This window comes from Protopterus annectens, chromosome 12.part0 (genome assembly GCF_019279795.1).
Source record: "Protopterus annectens isolate FY-2018-M chromosome 12.part0, PAN1.0, whole genome shotgun sequence".
Classification (NCBI taxonomy): Eukaryota; Metazoa; Chordata; order Ceratodontiformes; family Protopteridae; genus Protopterus; species Protopterus annectens.
Window position 1 is genome coordinate 192,906,239 of NC_056746.1, and position 12,504 is coordinate 192,918,742.

Consider the following 12,504-nt stretch of genomic DNA (forward strand, 5'->3'; position numbering starts at 1 on the left):
GAATTCAGAAGTCTCTTCCTAACAGAATTCCAAGAAAGGGAAATTTAGACTACTAAGAAAAGTTACGACAGTTGAGTTTTTTCTCCATGTATTTTAGGTGGTTGGGAGAGATGTATTAATGGTTTACAGGGATGAAAGATGACATAATTTGTACTTGTACTAGGTCTGAAAACATCTATTGTCACTTTAATCTCTGGTTTAACCACGCAAACTTGGCCACAAAGTTTTTCAGAATTGTAAGAAAGAAAAATGGTTCTCCTTAAGCACAATCAGTGGATGCAATAACTAACATGCAAAGGACTTCAACTCATTTTAAAGAAACATAGACATCTTTATGGGTATAAGGCATACCATATTTTCTAGGTAGTCATAACTAATGTGTTATCCTGTTAAAAATGTTAAATCTTAATGTTTAACATTAAACGCAGCATTTCTCCCACATTTGCCACCAGTCACACACAGTTGGAAAGGCAGGTTCACAGAGCATGAATTTGAGGGTACACCTTATTTGCTAAATATGGATGAATTCCATTCTGCACATAAAGTATTCACTAAAATGCATGTCAATAAACACTTATGAAAATGTATCCCAGTAAATTAATTTATAAATGATGCAAAACCCTTTAGAAGGATCTAGAGAAATCAGACTGCATAGCTGCTAACACACACAGCTCTCATATTATCTGTCTACACAGGGTAACTTAAAAAGACTACAGTGCTCAAAAACTTTTTTCTTCATAATTTAATCTATCATAGTTTACTAATATCCCTATGTCATTTAACGTGTTTAGTATGATTTTTTTATTGTTCTACTCCCCAAACAACACAATGGGGAACCAGACTGATGTAATCTTGTTTTACAGCCAGCCTTACATCCTGTTTTGTTTGACGAACTCTGCATATATGCCCGTTTATCTTTTTCAGTGACTTCCTTTCACTTTTGTAAGTGTCTCTCTCCTAAGTGTTTTAAGGTACATATAATGTTTGGTCGGATAAGGTAGCTCCATTTAGATGCTGGAAAATTATGCTTAGTTTCAAGCATCTAAACAGACTTTTACTAACCATATGATATATCTGGATGCAGTGTTCAATGAATTTATTAAACAAAAAGACTGCCTCTATGGTGTAACCGATGCTGTGACAAATCACTGGAAGGAAACAATATAATATAATATAATATAACAAAACAGAATAGAACACAATAGAATACAATGCAAGGAAAGTGAGGAAGATGCATTTTATTTATATGTAGTACTCTTGGTTTGGATTAAAGGGAAGGAAAGTGCATTTTATGATGAGGAAAAGCTAGACACTAGGGCAAAGCTGTTCTTTAAGGGATTTTGTATCCCACAGTAATGCAGTATCATATGTTCTCCTTTACATAAACATGATCACAACACTGGAAACATATCTGTTTTGCTACCCTGCGCTCCAAAAGCCTGTGATACCAAAGTCTACAGAAAACCCAGATGAACAGACTCAGATCTATAAAAGCCTTCCAATGTGATTTTTGCTGCTTTGAAGACATGATGGGTTGAAGACATGATGGGTTAAGTGATAATATATTTCTTCTGTCAAAGTCTTGTCACACCAGGTGTTACCTTGATTTAAACCCATTTGTCACTTGCTTACAATGCATTAAGTAATATTTATATAAAATCTTATTTATAATTTCATTTTCTGCTTATAAGTAAAATATTCCAAATCTAGAAAGTACCTGGTAAGTAACATGTGAAAGTAAAAGCAACACAGTAACACACACAAAGCAAATGCACTAACTTTTGAATGGAACCTTACTGCAGATGAAACCTTAAACAGTAACCAAACTGTAAAAAATGAATCCCAGTTTAACACCCCATGAAAGAAAAGTCCAAACCAAGTTTATTGCAGAATACTACTACCACTTTTTCTCATATTGCTTCATCAGGTGGTTATAAATTTTAAAATGAATTTCTTCATTAAATGCAGACTGGTGCATCACATGCTCTTTATGTCATAAATTAGAACTTAAAGACATGTACATCATATTTTAATGAAAAAATATGAATAATTCAATATAAAACAGTAATGCCTCAATCCCTTTTGTTTTAAAATGGGTTTTAATGACAAATAATCATTTAATCTTCGATAGTTATAAGCTTCAGGATCTAAAATACGCAACAACTTCAGTGTTATTTACTAGATCCCCTCCCATTATATTAGGATGAATTCATTCTTACACTTGAAATGTAAAAATCATGTGTGTATCCTTATTGATAATATGTCTGACTAAAGCATTATTAGTTTTCTATTTAATAATATCTGTCACATGTTCATATACGCATTCTTTGAACATTTGATTGGGTTTACTCACATACAGTAGAGAGTTGATTATCCGAATATCGAATATCCAGAACGTCAATTATCCAAACACAGCCTTTCAAAGTTTTCAGGTAGGAAAAATCATAAAGTCTGAATATGTAAACGTTATACGTATTTGCTTGTGCGTGTTCTTTGAGCTTGTACTACAATAATGCACAGTACCATTTTGTACTTACAGTAAATTTGTTTTATTTTTCTTGTTTAATGTTCATCAGTTTTTTATCCAGTTCAATTATATGTTTGATTATCCAAACAGTTTGATTATCTGAACTACCCTAGGTCCCGAATTAGTTTGGATAATCAACTCTACTGTAATATGTCCTGCATTAAGTACACTTAGCCACATATACTACATGTTTTGTATTACAGTCCACATAATATTTAAGGCAGTAATTCCCTGTCTTACTACAGATATAACAGTTGGTGTCTGCATTTATAGGTGCCCATTTTAACAGATTTATTAATAAACTTTCCTTTGCTGTTGCATAAGCTTCTCTTTAAATTCTTTATCATTCCTAAAATAAAGTTTAAGAACATTCCCAATAATACATGCTACACCAGGGTCTGTTAAGGTGGTTAAGGTCTTCGCCTCTCATGCACAAGTACAAGGTTTGATCCTGACCTCTGACCAATGCCTGTTTGGAGTTTGCATGTTCTCCCTGTGTCTCCGTGGGGTTTCTCCCATGTCTAAAAAGCATGCTGAGTGTTTCCATTTCAAACTCACCAATGAATGGAGCTGCGGGCAGCAGCACAGACTTTACATGGTGCCCTATAGGGGGAAGAGTTGTACAGACCAACCGCTTTGGGCATCTACTGTAGTGTGCAGTATCATCAAGATAGAACACAGATCACAGACTGAGCGCCGTGGCAGGGCTAGCCACTAGACTGTGTAAAATATGGCTCTAGGTGATTTGGTCATGTTGACTAATGTCGCCAAAAATGGGCATGGGTAGTTACCGGTGATAAGTGGGTTGAGGACCCGGCCTACTCTGACCCACGCCAGGGACACGTGCTAACAGTGGGAGGGGTATATGTGCTCTTTTTGGCCAGTGTGTGTCTGCCATAAAGCTCAGTTGCCTAGGATAGCTCTGTTGAGCGAAAGCTGGATGTAAAACCAACCAACCAGCCAAACATGAACTGAGAATTGCTACGCTTAATGTAGGTTCACTGACAGAACGCAGCTTGGAAGTGGATGACATGATGATACGGAGGAGACTGGACATCCTATGTATCCAGGAGATGAGATGGAAGGGCAGTGCAGCATACCACTTGACTTGGGATCCAGAGTCTACTACTTAGGTGGGGGGCAGGCTAGAAATGGTGTAGGAATTGTGGTAAGAGAGAGGCTTCAGGAGGTAGTAAGGGATATCATCAGAATTAATGACAGACTCATGGCAGTCAGACTCCAGTGTAATGATAGGGCAGTATTCATAATCTCAGCCTATGCTCCACAGCAGGGTTGTGATAGTGAGGAAAAGAGTGCATTCAGACAGCAGTTGTAGAACCTACTAGATAAAGCAGGACAACATGAATTGGTGTTGATAATGGGTGACTTGAATGCACATACTGGGACAGACAGAACAGGATATGAGGACTGCCTGGGTTCACATGGGTGGGACAACAGGAATAAAGAAGGAGAAGCCATTCTAGACTTCTGTCTGGCAAATGGCTTGATAGTAGCCAACACATGGTTCAGAAAGAGAGACAGTCTCAAGATCACATACAAGAGTAGTCAACATGCAATTAAGGCGGACTTCCTCCTAGTAAGGAAAAGGCACTGAGGCAGAATCCATGATTGCAAAGTCAGTCCCAGTGAAACAGTCGGCCCACAGCATAAACCACTAGTTGCCACTAGTTGCCACAATCAGCTGCAAGCAGTGGTCAGAGAAGGCTCTAAGGTCAACAGAGATCAGGACAAAGACCTGGAAGTTGTTGACTGGAGAGAAAGTACAACAGTTCAAGGAATTACTCAGGGCTCTAGCACTCCAAGAAGAGGAGAAAATAGGTGGAGTTGAAGAAGAATGGCAGCGCCTAAAAACAGCATGTGTTAGGACTAACAGAAACGATATGTGGCCGAGCCACGTATGGAAATAAGGTACATAAGGAAAGCTGGTGTTGGAATGCAGAAGTCCAGGAAGTCATCAAAAGAAAAAAGAAGTGAAGGAAGAAGTGGGAGACAAAAAAAGACTGACCAGGCTAGAAAGGACTACTGGTTGGCTAACAAAGAAGCTAAGAAAGAAATTGCAATAGCAAAGAATAGGGCATCGGAGGCACTGTACCAGCTTCTGGAAAGTGACTCAATAAGAGGCACAAAGAAACTGTATCATGTTGCAAGGCAAAGACAGAAAGATAAAGAAGACAGTCAGACACCCTTCATAAGGGATGCCAGCAACAACTTGCTCACCAGCCCAGAGGACATCAAAGGCAGATGGAAGCAGTATTTTCAGCAGCTTCTGAATGAAGAAAACCCCACAGAAACTGTACTGCCCCAGAAACAGCCTACGATGAGAGAAGAGGAGGAGCCCACCCTAGAAGAAGTAAGAACAGCACTAAGGAAGATGAAGTCATGGAAAGCAGCAGGGTCAGATGAGGTCACAGCAGATATGATAAAGATGCTGGGTGAGATAGGGGAAAAATGGCTCCCGAGGGTATTAATAGCAGCGTGGAGAGAAAGGCATATCCCAGATGACTGGAGAATAAGCATACTCATGCCAGTGTACAAGAACAAAGGGGACATCCACAACTGTGGGCAGTACAGAGGCATCAAACTCCTATCACATTGCATGAAAGTTCTGGAGAGGGTGATTGATAAACAGATATGCAGAGTAGTAGAATATAAGATGGGAGATGAGCAGTTTGGATTCACATCAGGATGCAGCACAACTGACCTGATGCTTGCATTGAGACAGATACTTGAGAAGAAGCTAGAGATGAGGAGAGAGTCCAACTGGGCATTCCTAGACTTCAACAAAGCATATGACAGGGTCCCAAGAAAGCTGATCTGGGCAGTACTGCAGTGGTTTGAAGTCCCAGAAACATTGGTAGAATTAGTGCAGGCTATGTACAAGGACCCAATGACTAAAGAACAGACAGTGTTCGGCCTCACAGAGGGGTTTCCATTGGGTGTGGGTGTACGTCAGGGTTCAGCTCTGAGCCCACTGCAGTTCATATTGGTGATGGACTACCATTAGCAAACAGGTTGGAGGGGATGGATCAACAAAGCTACTGTATGCAGATGATGTGGCAATACAGGCAGACTCTGAGCTAGAGCTTCAGCAAGATAGGAGAATGGAATGCAAATCTGAAGGCACATGGGATGAAACTAAGCACAGATAAGATGGTAGTAATGGCAGCAAATTGGGGAAATCAGAAGAAGCTGAGAATAGGGCTAGAAGGGAAGATAGTGGAACAGGTAAACTGCTTCAAGTATCTGGGAGGAGTAGCTGAGGAGAAGAGTAGTTTGAATGAAGAGGTCAAAGCTAGAATCAGAGGGGCTGCAGCCAACTGGCATAGAGTATCAGGTGTAGCCTATGACAGAAGAAAGCCAAAGAAGCTGAAAAGTAAGGTGTACAAGACAGTGATGCGACCAGTACTACTCTATGGTACAGAAACCTGGGCAGTAAAGGCAAAACAGTTGAAGAAGCTAGAGGTGATGGAAATGAAGTGCCTGAGAAAGGTGATAGGATGCACACTGTGGGACAGACGAAAAAATGAGGACATAAGAACAGAAGCCAAAGTAGCTCCAATTATAGAAAAGATCAAAGAGAACATATTACAGTGGTTTGGGCACATGTGTAGAAAAGCAGAAGACAACCTGGTGAGGAAGATTTGGGACAGACAGGAAGAAGGTGAGAGGAAGCAAGGACGTCCAGCAAAGAGGTGGATGGACTGTGTGAAAGAAGATCTGTGACAGTCAGGCATGAGTTTTGAAGAAGGAAGGAGTGTGGCACTGACTCGAGAGAGTTGGTGACAGTTAACACGATACCCCGACCCCATGTAGAAAAATGGGAAAAGGGGGAGCTGATGATGATTACATATCTCATTTGTATTTGTGGAGAAGGTAGATATGAATCTTAAATCATTACTCTTACTTTCTTCCTTTGTTAACTTAATATCATTTGGCATAGAGAAATATGGCTTGGTATTCCCTTCACATTCAGAGGCGACCTCTTTCAAAGCTCCCAGAGTTTCTTTTTCTATCATATCCTTTATCTGCAAATTCTTTGCAGAATTCACTCATAGTGTTGTTTAACTCTTTGTTACTAGTAGTTAATCTACATGCCCTCGTTAACTGGCCTTTATAGTATATTCCTAAAAATACTGTTACGATGCATGCTGTTTCTATACAAGTATGAATTTCTTTCAAAGCTTTTCTTGTAAATTGTGGTTTAGAGTTGGCCTGCTGGCATTCTATATAATTTAACATCTAATTATTCAATCTCCTGCTGAGAATAGTTTATTTCAAATTTAAGAAATGTTGTTGTGTCTTCCAAATACATATGAAACTGTTCTAATGAACACCTTTCTCCATGCCAGATATCAAAACCAAACTGGCATATGAATTGACACATGCCATGCCCATTGTGACCCCAGTTTTTTGAAGATAAAACATCTGATTTTATATAAAAATATTATTCTCAAAAAACAACTCAAGCAGTATGCATAATATATTTATCTCTGAGTTAGTTGCATCTGTGCAACTTGATAAATCACAAATAAATTCAAAACCTTTGAGTTGGGAATCTATGTAAATAAAGATCTGACATCTATGGTTACAAGTATAAAATCAATGTACTGATTATTACTATATCATTCACATAAAACTGATTTAAAAATGTTTAGTGTCTTGCAAAACCATTTGATTTCCCAAAATGTATTTTTAAGCATTCTCTCATGATAATTAAATAATCTCTGGAAAAGGATGGGCAATGGAAACCTATTAGCCTAACTGGTGGCCATTCGCTATTCTTATGCATCTTAGGGAGTCCATATAACTCAGGTATAACAGGCTTAGCTGTATAAAAATACTCAAACAAATCATTAGCGATAAGTCCATTTATGTTGAAGTCATATAAGTTGGATTTCAAATGTGTTAGTAACTTATTAATTTCAAACTTATGAATGATATTATACACTGCTGCATCATTCAACATTTCATTTATCAGACCAACAATACCCCCGCCCCCCTTTATCAGTTTATTTTAATACTATAGCAGACAGAGCTGTGCTACAGTTTTTTTAAAGTGGCCCTTTCATTTGAATTCAAGTTATAGAATTTGTTCTTATTAACTCCTTTTTTGTTTTACACACTGCTCTACTTGTTGGTCTAAAATATTCCCAGAAATCACTCTCACATACGTTCAGAAAAGATGCTGTTACAGGTGAGTCCATAGCAGTAAATAAACTGGGTTCCTTAAATCGAGATACAGATGCATTTCCTTTAAACAATTTCAGGTCAAGGTTATGTATAAACAAATGCAAGTCCAGTAGCTCATCATTCATTCTGCTATCAGTGGCAGGAATAAAAGTGAATCCTTTTTATAGTAGTCTGTTCTCAAAAACACTCAAATTAATTCAGAAAGATCATCATCATGCTGCATAAAGTCACGCCTCTGTTTCGACGGACACTTTTTTTTTTTCTTCGACCTTTTATTCCTCTTCTGCCCACGTTTTGTCCCTGTGTCTGTGTACTCTGAAAATGGGTGGATGATATAGGGACAGATAATAGCAGAAATTCACTCCAGTCAGTGAAATTTAATGCATTTGTAGATGGTACTGTACCATTTTTCGGAGATGTCTCTTTCATATGTGCTCCACATGCATCATTTGTACTGCTGTACTGCTAAAATCAGTAATGCTTTAGCCAGACATATTATTGATAATGATGCAATACTTGGTTTTAAATTTCAAGCATTAGAAAAAAAATCAACCTAATATAAGAGGAGGGACCTATTAAATAACACCAAAGCTCATAAGTTAAGATGGACTTTAGAACCTGAGCTTATAACTAACCAGGATTAAATGATTATTTGTCATTAAAACCTATTTTGAAATAAAAGGGAATGAGACATTAATGTTTTAATTTGAATTATTTATAATTTGCTCATTTGAATAATGATGCATATGTCTTTAAGTTCTAATTTTTGACATAAAGATCATGCAGTGCTCCATTCTGTATTTGATGATGAAATGGATTTAAAATTTTATAACTACTTGATGAAGAAATATGCAAACACACATTAGTAGTATTCTGCAATAAACTTGTTTTGGACTTTTCTTCCATGGTTTGCTGAGCTCTGACTCATTTTTTGTAGTTAGTGTTTATACTTACTGGCACCCAGCCCATGTACACTTCTTTTTATACAGTAACCAGACTGTGACAGTGGTTTAAGATGACAAGCTGACTGCATTCTGTAAATGAGATACACTTCTAAGAAAGACAACTATGATCAAGTTCACATTTACACATTTTAAAAAAGAGCCAAGATTGCATAAAATTCAGAAATGCTTCATATCTGCCATTCTCCTAGTAGGGATAACATTCTGTTATACTCTGGTTACTTACTATAATCATGATTTTCATCATACAGTGGAGCTGAATAGTCATGATATGTGGCATTCCACCGAAGTTCTCGTGTTTTTGTATCATACATTGTGATCATGTACTCTGTAGAAGAATTAAGAACAGAATGATGCACTTCTGGTACTTTCTGTGAATATGCAGTAAGTTTAAAATTAAACAATCATTTATTGAGCTAAATGTACATTGTTAGATATATCCCATGTTCTCCACAATGCTCTTGTTTCCTTCTGCACTGGCACCTGACTTTGTATACCTCATGTTCTACATGATGCCCTTGTTTCCTTCGGCACTGGCACCTGACTTTGTATACCCCATGTTCTCCACAATGCCCTTGTTTCCTGCTGCACTGGCACCTGGCTTTTTACTTGTTACTTGAGCTCAGTCTCAGTTCATCTCCCACTAAGTATAAAAAAGTACAGTGAAAGAGCACTTTTGGCATCTGAGTGATACAAAGAGTTGTGTGCAGTATGTTTTCATTACTAAACAATGGTGCAGTGCATGGTATATGGCAAAGAGAGCCACTCATATGACACATGAAAGGTATGTGCTCCCCCTTAATAAACTGCCCCCAGTCAGCAACCACCAAGGAGATGGGGTAAATATGGTGCTGTACACCCACCTCCACACATCCAAGGATGGCAGTGGAGTAAAAAATTCTGCTGTCTTTCCTCCCATAACAACCATTCTCTTTCTGAAGTTTGTTTCCAAATCTGTATCTTACATTCTAAAGATAACTGAGCAGTCAGTTCACTGAGAGTTAAATGGAAAGGTTCCATACAATGATTGTGGGGTTACGGTATGGGGTCATGGCTGGAGAGTGAGTAGGGATTATATATGATAACAATACCACTGATGTTACATCCAGCTCAGTGTCTGCATCATCTTATATGCTTACCTCATTCTTTTTATCACCTCCCTCCTGCATCATTTTATATGTCTGCTAATCATCTTCATTACCCTATATGGCCTCTTCATTTACTGCATCATCCTATATGTCCGCCTCCCTCCTGAATTACCTTATACATTCACTCCTCATTCCATGCACCACCCTATACAATTATTTCATAGCCATGTCACTCTATGCCCAGTGTCCCTGCATTCCCATCCGCTCTTGTCAGGATAGCACCCATCAGCTGCTACTGAAGACCACATATCTTTACTACTTGCTACATGTGCAGCTTCACATTATTTTTATATTACTCTTTGTTAACTTGATAAGACTTTCTGGATATTAACTCTGCTTTCAGTAGTAACCTGCTCTGATGTGTTCAAATGATTTACTCAGAGCTGCACGACATATGGATATAAACTGTAGAATTTAAGCTCATAACATCATGATATAGGCTTGTTTTACAGCTCACTGTTTTAACTCCTAAATAAAACTGCTAGAAAATGCTGATAAGAGAGCTGTATAGCCTAGCTAGAATAAATCCTACATACAATGCAGAATATAGTGCAAATTCCAGCTGAAGTAGTTTACCTGATTCCACATGCAATACCCATTGTTCTTCCTTGGCAATTTATCATTTTTTGAGATGTTTATACAGGATAAGTGACTGCTGCCTGGGAACTAACAGTTGACCAGAAGCTCCCTTCCCTGAAATAGTGTGAGTGAGTTTATGTGTGTGGGGATGTCAACAGCTACAATAATACTTAAGAATTTTCATTTTCTTTAATTCATAAACAGATCCTCCAAAGCAGAAAAGCAAGCAAACTCCACCCCAACACAACCCAAATAACACATAGCCCAGAATCTCAGTGTGCCACTTCACCACAGTGTTGTCTAGGTTACACTTGAATGGGGTCAGTGAAGAGCCTGGCTTCATGTGAATTGGAAGTTTATTCCAGAGTAGTGGCAATCACTGGGAGATGCAGCATGTTCTGTTACTGTTACAGTCTAGGTTAAGATCTCTAGAGTGAGTTACTCTTGTGCCATTTGACTTGCAGAGGTGCAGCACATCCATTAACGCAGGGTCACAGATTGCCCTGTAGGCCAGGCATAAGTCGCCTCACAGCAGCCTATATGATACACAGTACAGTGACAGGGCTTTCAGTCTATCCACATAAGTCATGGTTTGGAGCCCCTGTATTTTCTTGGTGAGAAACCTCTGTAGTCTCTCCAGCAGCTGCAGGTGTCTGGTGAGGTACAGGCAGAAGGGAGTATTGTACTCTATTAATGGTCTGATGAGGGTCGAATACAGTGGAATTATAAACATCCTTAGACCTGGATGCAATGCCCTTACTTATGAGATGTGCAATGTAGAAGGCTTTTCTTACAACTGTAGAAACCTGGTGGTCGAAGTTCAGATTGCCATCTACATGTGTTCCCAGATCTCGCATCACTGGGTTTGAACTTAGGAGGGTGGTGTCAATACTGTAATTAGCAGGGAATTCTGCCTTGTCAAAGGAGATAATAATGCACTTTTTTGCATTTCATTTTAGACTGTGAATTTGGCACCAGTCATTTGTCTATGTTAGCCCCTCCTGTAATATGTTAACATCGTTGGGGACTCAATGACTGCACCCAATTTGCAATAATCAGCAAACCTTGTAAACCAAAGGCCGTCTACTTTAGCCTGCACTTCCGTGAAACAGATTCCAAACAGTAAAGGGCACAGCACAGATCCTTGTGGTACACTACTGGTGACAGGTCTACTGGTAAAGCTGGAGTTACCAGCTTTGACAGTATGTGTTCTGCTGGTGAGCCAATTGGCTACCCATCTAGTGATGTAAGGGTTAATCCCTAAATGGGAGAATTTCTCAATGATACCTGAGTGGAAGATTATGTCAAAAGCATTGTGTAGGCCAAGACAGGCAGTATGCACTGTCTTACCTTCATCTAGGACTTTGGTGACTTTCTTGAAGAAGTCTGCTATGTTTAATAAGCATGATCTAGCCATAACAAAGCCAAACTGGTTTGGGTCTAGAGTTTGAAGGTCACCTATGTCTTTGTTGATAAGTTCCATGATGACTTTTTCCATGGCCTTGCAAATGAAGCTGGTTAGAGTTATGGGTCTATAGTTGCCAGGGTTGGTTGATGGCTCCCCCCTTTGTGCAAAGGGATTACTGATGCTGTTCTCCACTCTACTGGAACAAAGCCAGTTCTCAGGCTATGGTTAAAGAGAATGCCAAGTGGGTCAGCTAGGTCCTGTTTTAGACTGCTTAATAAGCAACCTGGGATATTATCTGGTCCTATTCAGGGTATGTTTCTAGCCTTGGAGAGCACAGACAGGACCCAATCTCTAGAGATACTAGGCAGAGGACTGATATCAGGTATGCTTTGAGGTATGGCTGGTGGGAACAGGGGGGTGAAGTTTGCACTAAATCTGTCAGCTAGTAGGTTGACAATTTCCTCTGTTACAGTATGAGAGGTACCATATTCTACCAGTTCGGCACATACCTGGGCATTCCTTTTTAGATTTCAGATGTAGTTAAATAACATCTTATGAGTATCTCACTAGCTAGGGATGCTATTTTACCTTCATAATTAGCTTTAGAAGACTTTACAAGATTTGTGATTTGCTTGTTCAAGCTGTGGAGGGAATTCTTCCTGTGCAGAG

General features: G+C 39.0%; 1 protein-coding gene across 1 annotated transcript in view; it reads right to left on the reverse strand.

The window, feature by feature from the left end:
• ERN2 (endoplasmic reticulum to nucleus signaling 2) overlaps positions 1 to 12,504 on the reverse strand; it is an 886,535-nt gene that overhangs the window by 492,804 nt on the left and 381,227 nt on the right. The window contains exon 7 of the mRNA XM_044089233.1: positions 8,927 to 9,028. Within this exon, the coding sequence (XP_043945168.1) occupies positions 8,927 to 9,028 (102 nt within the window). The remainder of the gene's footprint in view (positions 1 to 8,926; positions 9,029 to 12,504) is intronic.